The sequence below is a fragment of the Manduca sexta genome, chromosome 26 (genome assembly GCF_014839805.1).
Source record: "Manduca sexta isolate Smith_Timp_Sample1 chromosome 26, JHU_Msex_v1.0, whole genome shotgun sequence".
Lineage (NCBI taxonomy): Eukaryota > Metazoa > Arthropoda > Insecta > Lepidoptera > Sphingidae > Manduca > Manduca sexta.
This window is the reverse complement of record NC_051140.1, coordinates 19,318,947-19,331,598: the sequence shown is the minus strand read 5'-3', so window position 1 is coordinate 19,331,598 and position 12,652 is coordinate 19,318,947. Positions and strand designations below refer to the sequence as shown.

Sequence of the window (12,652 nt, the reverse complement as noted above, 5' to 3'; positions counted from 1 at the left end):
ATGCTATAACTTCGTTTCTGTGTATTTCCACATTAAAGCAATTACTATTTTATGATGAAGTAGCTCTTTTTACAAAAGAGACATTTTTTAAATACTAGATGCAACTTCGATGTTCATATTCAAGCCAGTAAACTGCAGCTAATACAAACACTCGGATTTAAAATCAAAATTAACTTTATAATTCATAATTCATGATAATAATAATAAAAGACTAGTTCACTGAACATCTCAAAATTTCATTCATAATTAACAAGATATTTTAGAAACGGGTAGTATCAGAAAGTCGATTCCGACCACCACTACAAAAATAAACCATCTAACATAAGACCGTATATCATTTCTTACCCAACAAGTCGTCCAACAAATCCTGGTTGCTCAGATTCGAATCACCAAGTAGGTTACATCTTGAGTTCCTTCTGCCTGACACTGACCTCTTTCTGGTAGGCGCAGCCTCCAGTACCGATTCAGTCAACACTTTAAAATTATTATTCAGTTCTGTCAAAGCTGTCTCCGATATCTCACCTTTAGAATTGACGTACTCGTTTAATTTGTCCACAACTTGCAGTTGTTCCACTATTTTATCGCCTTCAAACCTCGAATGGTTAAACTGCTTCACGTGCTTATCTATGACTTTACTACTCTTCTCTATGTCTTGGATGATGTCTTTGCAGTATTTGTCTATTGGTTTTGTAGACAACTTTCGTTCTAGCACGCTGTTCTCTCTTTTTATTCTCTCTTCGGCCATTTTGTATTCATTTCCAACAGACACATCGTCGCCTCCAGCATTGTCATAAAATGACACGTTGGAGCTTCGTCTTCCTTTAGACTTTGGTCGTTCGGGTTCTTCCTCAACTATTTGTTCCTCAATTGATTCTTCTGTAGACCTCCTACGTAACAAAGCACTAGTTTTTCGTGACGCAGGCTCTTCATCTTTAATCTTTTTAATCAACTCAGCTTTCATTGCTTCCATTTTCTTCGCAACTTCATCTGGCGTAGAATTCTTTGTATCTAGATCATCGTCGAAAATCGCGAGGTCAGCCATGCCGTCTTGTACTGTTTTGGCAAGTTCGATTATGTCGTCTGAACCTTTGGAACTCTTCCTAGTGGGGATGGGGGTGGAGCGGGTGCTGTTCGACGTGGTCCTGCTTCTGGCATACCTGGAGCGAGGTTCAATCGACGATGAGGTTTCTTCGTCGTGGGAGAGGGCACTACTGATGCTGCGAGAATTCTCGCAAAGCTTGGCCAGGATAGTTTGATCCATCTAAAAATAAATCAACAGACATACTTTTATAACAGCCCTACACTTTATGGATTATATCATTAATATCTTATTGAATGTCGTAATAATATTATGTCAAACTTTATAAGAAACATCTTGTATTTAATATAGAAAACTTAGAATATGTGGTTCAGGATACCTACCCTATTTCAGAATATAGTACTTAAATATAACGACATGTGAATTTTTTTTTAATAAAAAAAAATAATGCGACACCCAATATAAAAAAAACAATAAACTATTATTATGACTATTACAGAACTGTTATCTAACGCATTAATGAAATGATGCATCCAGTCAATTTCCAAAATCAGTAAGTTATTTTCTGTTTAATCTTTTCATCTATATATATAAAAATCAATTGCTGTTCGTTAGTCTCGCTAAAACTCGAGAACGGCTGAACGGATTTATCTTATCTTGGTCTTGAATTATTCGTGGAGGTCTAGGGAAGATTTAAAAGGTGAGAAAAATTCGAATAATTGCCGGGAAAATCCTCAAAACAGCATTTTTCTATTTCCCATACAAACGTTTTCTAAATAAAATGGAGAGTCAATTTGTAATTTATTACCGCTGCATAAAGTTCAAATTCGCGTGCGCGTTGGAGGATCTAATATCGCGTTCTGAAACTCAACAAAAGTGAAAGTGAATCGCGAACGCGACAAAATTGCATAGTCTCAAAATACATAGTACATAAATAGTGGTCGGCTTCGAGAAACTCAATTTTAGCTAACTTCAGTTGTTAATATAATATACCTAGTCTTGCCATAAATATTGTAATAAAGAAAAAAGAAAATTGTTAACTGCAAATAACATTTATTACTTTTACAGTGTGTCAGTTTAATACATAAATATAAAACAATTAAAAATATAAAAAGCTTATTCGAAGTGGTCTCCATTGGCTGCAATACAGTCCTTTAAACGATGAGGCCAGTTATCAATAGAAGCACGCACTCTTTCCATGGGAAAATTCTTCACTGCGAATCGTATAGATTGTTTTAGGGACTCCAAATTATCATGGCGTTTAGAGCAAGCTGTACTCTCTAAAACTGACCACAAATCATAATCCAGCGGATTAAGATCGGGACTAGACGACGGCCAGTCTTCAGCTCTGATGAAGTCCGAAACGTTCGATTCCAACCAAGACTGCGTGGACCGAGCTTTATGACCCGGCGCCGAGTCTTGCTGGAAGGACCATACTTGGTTATTGAACATGGTGATGTTAAGGGGCTTAACTACCTTCTCAAGAATGGTATCTTGATACACTTGTGCCGATGTTTTGATACCTTTTCACAAAAATATGGCTCAGTCACTCCTTCATAGCTAACACCCCACCAAACCATCACTGAAGTCGGATAATGTCCACGTTGCACTCTGTCGACTAATTGGGAAGCTTCCTTAGAGCTTTGAGCATAAATACGGTCATTTTGTTTGTTAAAATGTTGCTCAATTGTAAAAATTTTCTCATCCGTAAACAAAATTTTTCTGTGACCTCCCTTTGCGTACCGCTTCAGTAGTTGTTTCGATTTTACCACCCTATTCTTCTTTAAATTATCAGTTAAGAAATGGCCAGTGCGTCTCTTATAGGCTGCAAGTCCTAAGTCATCTTTTAAAATACGCGACATGGTTCTAGGTGCTATCTTCATTTCCCGAGATAAAATCTTTTGCTTTCGGACAGGATTTCTTCGAATTCTTTCCCTTACTGCTTTGACCACCTTTTTCGTACGAACACTACGTGGACGGCCAGATCTTTTCTGTCACAAACAGAGGAGGTCTCATTGTACCTATTAATAGCCCGGTACACAAACATTTTACTAATACCAAGTGTATGGAGAGTTTTAAAAATTGCATTTGGCTCCATACCTACTTTGTGTAATGCTATCACAGCGATTCGGTTCTCTTTATCACCCCACACCATTTTAATATCGCAAAATATTTTACAATGTATTGGCGCCAAAATGAGAAAACACAATGAACAATCGTATAAAAATGACAGATTCGAAATTCAAATGTAATATTTTTTTATAATTAAGTGTAACAGTATTTATGGCCAGACTAAGTATAACTCAAAGGTGACTGACAGTGATATATCAAGGAACAGCCCAAACCATTGGACGGATCGGGCTAAGACTTTACATGCATAAAGCTACTATGACGTAGGCATCCCCTAAGAAAGGATTTTGATAAATTCTACCCTTAAGGGGATAAAATAGGGGATGAAAGTTTGTATAAATGTTCTTAGATTTTCGACTGATTGAACTGAAATTATAGATTGGGGATAAAATTAGTTTGAACCTATAAGTACCGGGAAAATATGTAGTAAGACTTTTATCAAACAGTGGAATTTTATCCTGGAAAACACCTTCACGCGGGCGAAGCCGCGAGCAAAAGCTAGTATACTACATAAATAAGGAAGACAAAAACTAATATTTGTTCGTCGGCTATTTACTCGCGATTGATGCAATAAGCTCGTCATCCCAGGAGAGTATCATACAAACTTAATTTCCCCTTGGATTTTTTTACTTTCGGCATAACTTATCGCAAAATATTCTATTCGCAATTCGATTGAGATTTTGATTCGTTCCGGCACGGATACATTGTTAATGTTTGGGCTTCATAAACAATAAAGTTAGTCGAACCATGAGGAAAATATGCATCAATTTGCTTTCCCTTTTCACTGGTCCGGCATGATAAAAACGAAACTACTACTAGTATGTTACAACCAATCTAGATGAAGTAACGGCATTGTACTGGAACGGACTCGTAAGCTATGATAGACCATAATAATAATTATTTCTCACATTTCCCTTGACGCTTAGCAACGATCCTATAAATTCCGTAGCAGTATTAAGGGATCACTATGCATCAGGTCACTCGCTTACAAAAAACTTTCTTCTAGGAATAGTACTCACAGTCAATCTGTCGTCATTGCTTCTGTGTATACTCGGTTCTGGTGGCTTCATTTTAATGGGTGGTGATCTTCCTGGGTTCATCGTGGATGTCAGTTTTGTGGGCGACTTGACTGGACGGCTTGCCGCTGTGCTTAACATCTTCTCTTTCATCTAGAATATACACAATATAGCCCATTATATAAAAATATTAAGGAGCGCAAATGAACTCGAATTTTATGCATAGAGTGAAACGGGGTTTAATAAAACACGGTGAATAATGAAATAGACTTAACATTTAAGTTTACCTACTCAAATTACAAATGAATTACAGATAATTAATTTATAGTAGACGAGCCTCCATCTTAGTGACTTATTATTTACCGAATGGTATTTTTTATTTCTCTCTGACCCAGGATACTCTAGTAATTGCTCATGCATTCATAAAACTTGTAGATATACCATATTGTCTTTAAAACACTCTAATTGACGCTAACATTACCCTTCTAGTGGCGCTACCCCTTCTAGGATAAACCTAAACCAATATGTAGCCCACCTCGATGATACTGGACAGTTTGTCCGCATTGCTGATGGCCAGGTCAAGGTCATGACGGGTGTCCTTATGCTTGTTGATCTCGTTCTGCAGCTGATGCTTGAAGTTCTTAGCTTCGAGCGCTATCCGCCGCTGCAGCATCGTGATCGTCTCATTCTGCTGTTGCACCTTCGCTGTCAGATCCGTCACTTGAGCTTGAAGTTTCTCACGTTCTAGCAGATTTCTAACAAAATTCAAGATGTTTTATTAAATACTAACTGTAAAATTAAAATATAACAGGCGGTATATACAAAATTTAACTATACACTCGTACAATTCTAATATGTGCTATGATAGTCCTTTTGATCTATCTCCCAAGTTTCCGTGCATCAGCGAACCGGGCGGAATGGGCAGTACTGGTAGCGCTGGCGCTCGAGTCTATACGAAGGCGAGGACCGATCGCGACGGCCATAGTCTATATTAACTAGTACATTACAAATGTCCACGTCCTGCCAGCGTCATGACGCCCTGTCGCCAAGTCAACTGTATTACCAAAGTTCAAATAAAAAATACAAAACGTACTGTGCGTTCGCGCTGTTAATTGCTATAACAAAGACTTTCACTTTGACTTAGTAAAACAAAATATGCAAGCATATAATAATTTCTCAGTCAAAATATACCAGATTTCTATTATGTTTTACGAGGGGTGTGTGGCTAAAATAATTTTAAGACGATATTAAGTTACATTTATTGAAACGCGAACTGTGTATTTAACAATCGCCTCTTTAGTGTATCTCGAGAATTCTTAACCAATGTAATAATTATTATCCGTTATTAAATCCAAAGATGTGTTTTTGTATTCTAAGCTGATGTGCCTGAGATTTATCTAGACTTGCCAATTAGCAGAGCCGTCGTCAAAACACCACTATTGCCAATTTTCCGTTTGTCAGTTATCTTATTGGGAATGGTGATCAATGACTTTTATATGCTTGACGAAAGCAACCAAAATAACATAACCTGTTATTAATATACTTACCGATCCTTGCTGAGGTCCAACAGGTGCTGGTGTTCATCTCTCAACTGCTGTAACTGCAAGTCTTTCTCCTTCAGCTTCTGCGTTACCTCTTTGTACTGCTGTTTTAGCTGTTTGTACTTGCTTTGCTGGATCCTCATCTCTTCTGTATGTGAGTTTAGCACTTGAGGTAGTTCTGCGTTTGAGTTCTCATATCTGAGAAATGTTATTATGTAATGATGAAAACGCCGAAACAAGCAAGCTACTTGGCTGAATGTAACCGCTCTGAGTATTCATAAACCACTATAATATGATGTGGCGTACGAACTCACCTTACGCTAGCGTTACGAATACCCACATACCACTTTAACACTAGAAGATTGAATTATGCAGTAATGCATATGTGCCATAATGCTTTATAATGACACTAGCTACAATGACTTTCTGGATTACAAAAAGTATACCTCGCATACAAGCAATTATTGTATACTAAAAATAAATGTCTGTTGTTTATATATTTCACATATAGATCATACATACCTAATGACTTTTACTACTTTTGTAATTTGAAGACAAAAGGCACACGAAATTGCTTATCGTAAAAGAATAGCTAATCTAGCGCTCTTTGAACAAGCCGTTCCTTTATGGTTAGAAAAGAAATTAAAACACAAAGAGAACGTAATCCACAAACCTTTGCAACGCGATCTCTTGTTTCTTTTGAACCGCGCGCAGTACACGATTCTCATTGCTTAGTTCCTGCAGATATATATTATAAATACTGCGGTAATTAATATAAATTCAAAACGCTTTGTAATATCACTTGATTACGTTCGCGGGTGACTGAAGACAATTATTGTTGAATACAATTTAGCTAATTGAGCGACATGATGTAGGTCTGCTTTGAACTTCCCCGAAACATACGATTCATTTCCTCTGACATATAATTTCAAATAATTATCAGGCTGTTTTTTGTATAAGAGAAAAAACTTGAGAAGAATAAAATCACTGCGTCATAGACGGTCGGTTTAAAAGGCAGTTTTCTTGTAAAGTTTCATATTATTCACTATCCACTTCCACTAACTCATTCCTTCAAATTTCCTTTAAGGCTTATTAATGTTTATCGTGGAAAAATATATTTTGCGGAGCCGCAAGCAAAAGCTACTGTCACACAAAAATCAAGACTATTTTATATTTTTTTAGGAATTAGACAATTATAATATAATGAACACTGCAAAGTTAATATGTTTAATATTCACCTGCAAATGATAATGCGCGTCCGCCAACTGGTTCTGCAGTTGCTTCACGCGGTGCGTCTTCGCTGACAGCACTCGCTGCGCCACATACCTGTCGCCGGCCTTGCTGCTCAACGTCTGGTGCGACATCTCTGACACGAGCGGGTTCAGGCGCTTTCGCTTGTTCAACAGATTCAGACGGGAGTTGCTGCTGTACACCGTCTCTAGGGACTCTTTTCTGTTGATCATTCAAATTGTTTCAACTGCACTTATATTAATCTAAAATATTGTCGACGTAACAGTTCCTAAGTTAGTTTATTTCAGTACCAACTGTGACATTTTTTAAACTTTATATTAGTTTGTGTCTCAGATCTGAGTTACGACTGCTCGTAAACAATGCAACTGCAAAACACTCATATCTTTGAATTACAAAGCACTAACCTGAGTATGAACTTGTAACCAAAGGATTACAACGGCCAGGTAGTTTAGACTTTAGAGCTTGTATCAGAAGTTACAAGTAAATTTTATTTGATAGTTATTGTATTAAACATCTGATATAAACAGTACTCATTTTAAGACCATATACTCGGTACCATTAGATGAAAGTGTGAGTTTTGCATTTAGTTAGTCGGCTTAGTCGTAGATACCTATACATTTATATGACTAGTAGGTATTATTTTCTTAGAAGTTGTAAAAGAGGTTCTAAGTCCTTTTTAATAAAACAAGTTGGGCTCTTCATATCGGAATACCATATTTGCATAGGTTAAGTACTTGGTGGCAAAATTGACATAGTTTTCCAGACGGATTCTGGTTGATAATAGGCCATAATATAAAAAATTATACATACGGAACCATCAATTAAATAAGGTAAAGTGATTTCTAAATTTTTTATCCTACCAAAGATCTTAAAAATACTTACTACTCAACGATACAATACTTAGAATTAAAAAACAAACGAAGTAATCATTCACTTCATGATAAATGCTCAGATTATATATAAACATGGACAACGCTATAGATAAAATATAATTTCGAAGCTTTACATACAGAATTTTGCTTACCGTATTAAACAGTATAGTTAGTTTTAGACCGGACATACCAAATTATTCCCTATTGGTAATAAGTCGTCGTCCTATTTGAAATATCGGTGTGACAAGATGTCATATCGTTATTATTATAATAATGTAAAAATGACATATTTTATAGAAAATATGTTTATATACGCACTAAAAACATAAAAAAAATGTATTTTTTACATTGGCGTTTTGCTATTACACGGTAGAGTGAATAACCGTCGTATGATTGCCAAATTATTGTATGACAATCTTTCCAATGTCCGCTGTATATAAACTTAGAACTCTTTGACCCTGACATGTTACGAATACTTAGCATCCATTAATTACAATGGCTAACAATATTTTCTCGTATTACCTTTGATCCTTCCGTTTATCTTCAGGCAGTAGACTCAACACTGACATTGTTTGGTCACATGCAAAAATAAATAAAACTACGCACAATATAAAAACTTCTCGAATACGATATAAAATTCAATAATTCCAATGACTATCCGTGATTGTTGTGGTGCGCGTTGCCATGGTAACGCATGTCAGACGATTTTTGAAATATTTTAGGACTGGCTGGTTACTTTACCAAAAAGTTTCGTAATGAATTAATTAATAAAATAATATTTCAAAACGTGCGTCAAATATATAATTATTATACATATTTGTATTTTTGAAATTGATAAATCTACTTTAGAGACAAAAAGAGATTATGATTTTTCTTCCGTTGTCTGTATCGGAGCGGCTCGTATCCTCAGTCTACAATGTGAAGCTTGTTTATACCCAAATCTCATCGTGCTGGGGCCTTATTCTCTATCCCGCACGTTATTTTGACAGTGTGTAACAAGCACGTAACACAACGCATCATGTTTAGGACTATAGAAATTTGGCTTACAGAATACCATTCCACGCACATTTCTCGAAGATAACATGACACGGCCGCGTAACGCGTTTACACTATCATACAGAATAAGGGTCCAGCCCGTACGCCACACGTAGCCCGCAAAATCTTTGCGAATGGCCCACCTGCTATGGATGTACCAAATAATCAATGGAACTCAAAATCACTGCGTTGTATTGAACGAACCGCGTGATTAAGAGTAATCTGCGTCTTATTCTCTCTACGTGTTCATCTATTCACTTTATTTAAAATTTATCTTCAAAATTCTAATTAAAACTAAATAAACTTTTGCCAAGATCGCTGGGGTTGTAAACATTAACCTAAATACGATAATATTTAAGTTTAGGGTGGTTTAGGGTAGGTACAACTTCACCCTATTCGCATGCCGTTGTTCTCGAGTCATTTACTTACAACTTTAAAGACAATCTTTCGTACAAATTACTTACATTTCTACCCTGACTATCGTCCTATTTACTGTAGGCAAGTTAAGACGTCATAGACAAATAAATGCTCCTGTGGGCAATAATTGAAAGGTTTAACTAGATGGCGCTGTCGTCGTAAAGATGGCGCTATATTTACGTAACGTAGTACATAATATCGATACCGGAAATTTCAATTGTCGTAAGGGACAAACCATAACTTTTCAGGAGAGCCAAAAAACATATTTTTTTGTCTTAAATTCGTTGTAACTTTTTCATTTGTAAACGGATTTTAAAGGTGTCTAGGGACCACTGATCTATTTTTTTGTGCTCTTTCTATAAGCTTTATCCAAATTAACGTAGGTCCACTACTTTCAAAGATAGATGTCCCTTACATCCCACCAAAAATGAATAAAACGCCTATACACCCTTAGCTTAGTAAGGTTGCACAGGTTGTAAAGGACATTTTTACACAAATTATACTAGCGTTTTAGGTAATAAATGTCACATTACCTAAATGTGAAGGGTAATAGAAGGTCCAAACTTATAAAATTTTAAGAAATAAAACCCTTACTACATTTTTATTATCTTTTTATTAGAGTAAATCGAATAAAATAAATAACATTCGAAGAAAAAATCCAAGTCTTATAATGAAAAATAATGTTCCTGTATAAAAAAAAAAAATTAAAAAATTTGTAATCCAGTATTTCGTAAAAAATTTCAGAATATTTTTTCATATTTTCTAAAATAATCTCAAGTATCAAAATAACAAAAGTTTTAAATATGTCTATCATAAAAACAATTAAGTATGACTAGTAACATAATACAGAAACAATAATAATTATAAATCAATGGAGTCTCTGGCACACTGTACCCATATTTGGTACCGAGAGATCAAAATATACTCTAAAGTATGAAAATACTTATACATCGCCTTAGCCTTAGCCTTAGCCTTCTCCGCATTAATCTCGGGAAGAGCATCTCTAACGAAAGCCAAAAATTTATCTACTGATATAGGAAGACGATTTCCATACAATGTCGGGAAAACTATGTTCTTAGGATCTTGGTTTTCTACAACTTCAGCAATTGTTTCTTCGTCTTTTCCTTTCCTTCTCTTTGATCTTTTACCTTGAAATCCCATTACTATAAAATCCTTCTTCTTCTCTAACCTAAGGCTATTATTTGGGGATTTTCATCCTCTCTTATAGAATACTTCACTTCTTAAATGTTATCTTTATGATTCTTCAAAGTCACTGTTTGTATCTTTTTTAAATGTGTTTTTGAGTAATGTCAGTGAAAATTTTGGCCATCATATTATCTTCTGTTCTGAAATTATGTTTAGAAATGTTCGAAAATATTTATTTGGTATGGTTTTGTCCGTTTTCTTACCGATACTGCGTATGCTGGCCATTAGCTTGTAGCCCAAATGATAATTCGCTTGGTCTCCCGTTCAATAACAGCATACATACAAACAACTGGCATGTATTGATGCCTAGGTAGTAAATAATATATCTGTACTCCTTGAATATTTACAGTAATTTTCAAAAAATGACTGATTGCGGTGAGTAAGTATTATTTATTTTTTATTCTTCCCTGGGCAAGAATCGCAATACAATAAACATTTTCGATGGAACGGTTATTAATTTCAAGAAGGAATTAACAAACACAAGTGGCAATGTCGTTACCCCCACGTTTATCACGTCTATCACTCTCTCTCTCACAAAAACAATGTCCAATGTTAGTTTAGCTCTCATAGAATGTAGGAGCAGTTATAAAGGGCATATTTTCTGGAGTAGTATAGAACCATGCTCTCCCCATAAATATGAGGCATTTAGCACTTCGTGTTAACCAATAATGACTGTTAGTATATTTTTGAGATCAGAATCTGTGATCAAGTGAATATTAAATGCGTATGGAAACGTATATTATAATTATTATTAAATATAGCAATGAATACTTTCTTTCTCACATGAAGTCTAGAATTTTCTGGACAGTTTTCTAGATAGATTCTATATAAAAGTGTGATATTTCTATATTCTTGTGCCAATAAAAGACATTAACTATTCTTCTGGCATTAGTGCGATGAAACTACACATAGTGTTTTAAAAGAGTCAAAATAAGCTTTTGCTTCTTCACTATAATATTGGTGCTTTACGTCTAGATCTTTTACCTTTATTTATATAATATTCTTATGTTAGGCTTCTTCTACTTTCTACTAGTTTAGCATTTTCATCTCTTAGCTTTTCTAAGCTTGGTTATTTACATCTTACAATCTAATCTCGCCGGCATCGAGGTTCAAAAAATGCTCAAATAACTTTTGTCTTTTATTTTATGATATTTCATAGCATTTATCTGGTAAATACGAATATTCTATAATTTTTTCTTCTTCTTTTACTTGATCTAATTTAATTTCATAACTCAGTCCAGCATCCTTGCGTTTTTTTATGTAATTTAACTTTGTTTGGTATTCTTAAGCGCCTATTTAATGTAATATATGCGCATATAGTAATTGACTTAGTTCTTAATCATTTCATTTTTTTTTTCGTTATTTGCAAGTTTTTGGTGAACCAGACTCCAGAACTGCCGAAAGAATAGTCTTCGTCAACAGAAAGAAAATCAACGTGAAATTAAAATGTATTTCTTGCACCTTTTTTTAGTAGTAGTTCTAAATTCGACATCAATCGAGCTATTTACTTTGGGTGTTGAATCACACCATGAAGAGTGACCGGGAGCAAGGCAGAAGCCGATGTCTTGTGTAGGCGGATACTTGTTACTGCTAAGTGTCTGAACTAGTTTTTCATCCTGGAAACTTTCCCTAATCCCAAGTGTCGATCTTTGAAACAGATTCAATTTGATAGCAATCAATGGTACGCATAGATAAAATGATGTTGGTAGGTAGAATAATGTGAGAAGCTCTATCAATATAAGGTTCCGATAAAAGCACAGAGCCTACAAGCTGATGAAATCTTAGAGGTTCAACAACAATAACAACTGTCTCTCGCAAAACAGTCCTCGCTGCCAATTCGCTAATATAAGATGCAACTGCAAGCATAGCGCCCTCCTTGACGCCAAAGGATCTCTAAATAATTGCCTCCGATACCCGTGATGTAAGGTCGTAACGGACATAAAAAAAAAATATTAGACCTTTAAGTCCTTATTAAATTACGACATTATAATTATTAACAGGGTCGTAACGGACAATAATATGTAAGGTTACAAATATGACCAACTTGTTTTTGATATTGGAAAAAAAATTAAGGACGTAAATGCACTTTTCAATATAGTGGTCCAAAGTTACCTAGGTTATTTGGAAAAATGTACCTTAAGCCAG

General features: G+C 35.3%; 1 protein-coding gene across 2 annotated transcripts; it reads right to left on the bottom strand.

Moving 5' to 3' along the window:
* Positions 1 to 308: 308 nt before the first annotated feature.
* LOC115451340 (lebercilin) lies at positions 309 to 8,555 on the bottom strand. 2 transcript variants are annotated; one of them, XM_030179629.2, is made up of 7 exons: positions 8,372 to 8,555; positions 6,965 to 7,178; positions 6,400 to 6,464; positions 5,733 to 5,924; positions 4,721 to 4,940; positions 4,189 to 4,338; positions 309 to 1,261 (listed from the first exon to the last, which is right to left on the bottom strand). In XM_030179629.2, exons 1-7 carry the CDS (start codon positions 8,416 to 8,418, stop codon positions 335 to 337), a joined length of 1,815 nt encoding a protein of 604 aa, XP_030035489.2. In that variant the 5' UTR covers positions 8,419 to 8,555; the 3' UTR covers positions 309 to 334. The 2 variants fall into 2 exon arrangements, with proteins under 2 accessions (XP_030035489.2, XP_030035490.2); XM_030179630.2 differs by lacking the exon at positions 8,372 to 8,555 and adding an exon at positions 8,002 to 8,089.
* Positions 8,556 to 12,652: the final 4,097 nt, after the last annotated feature.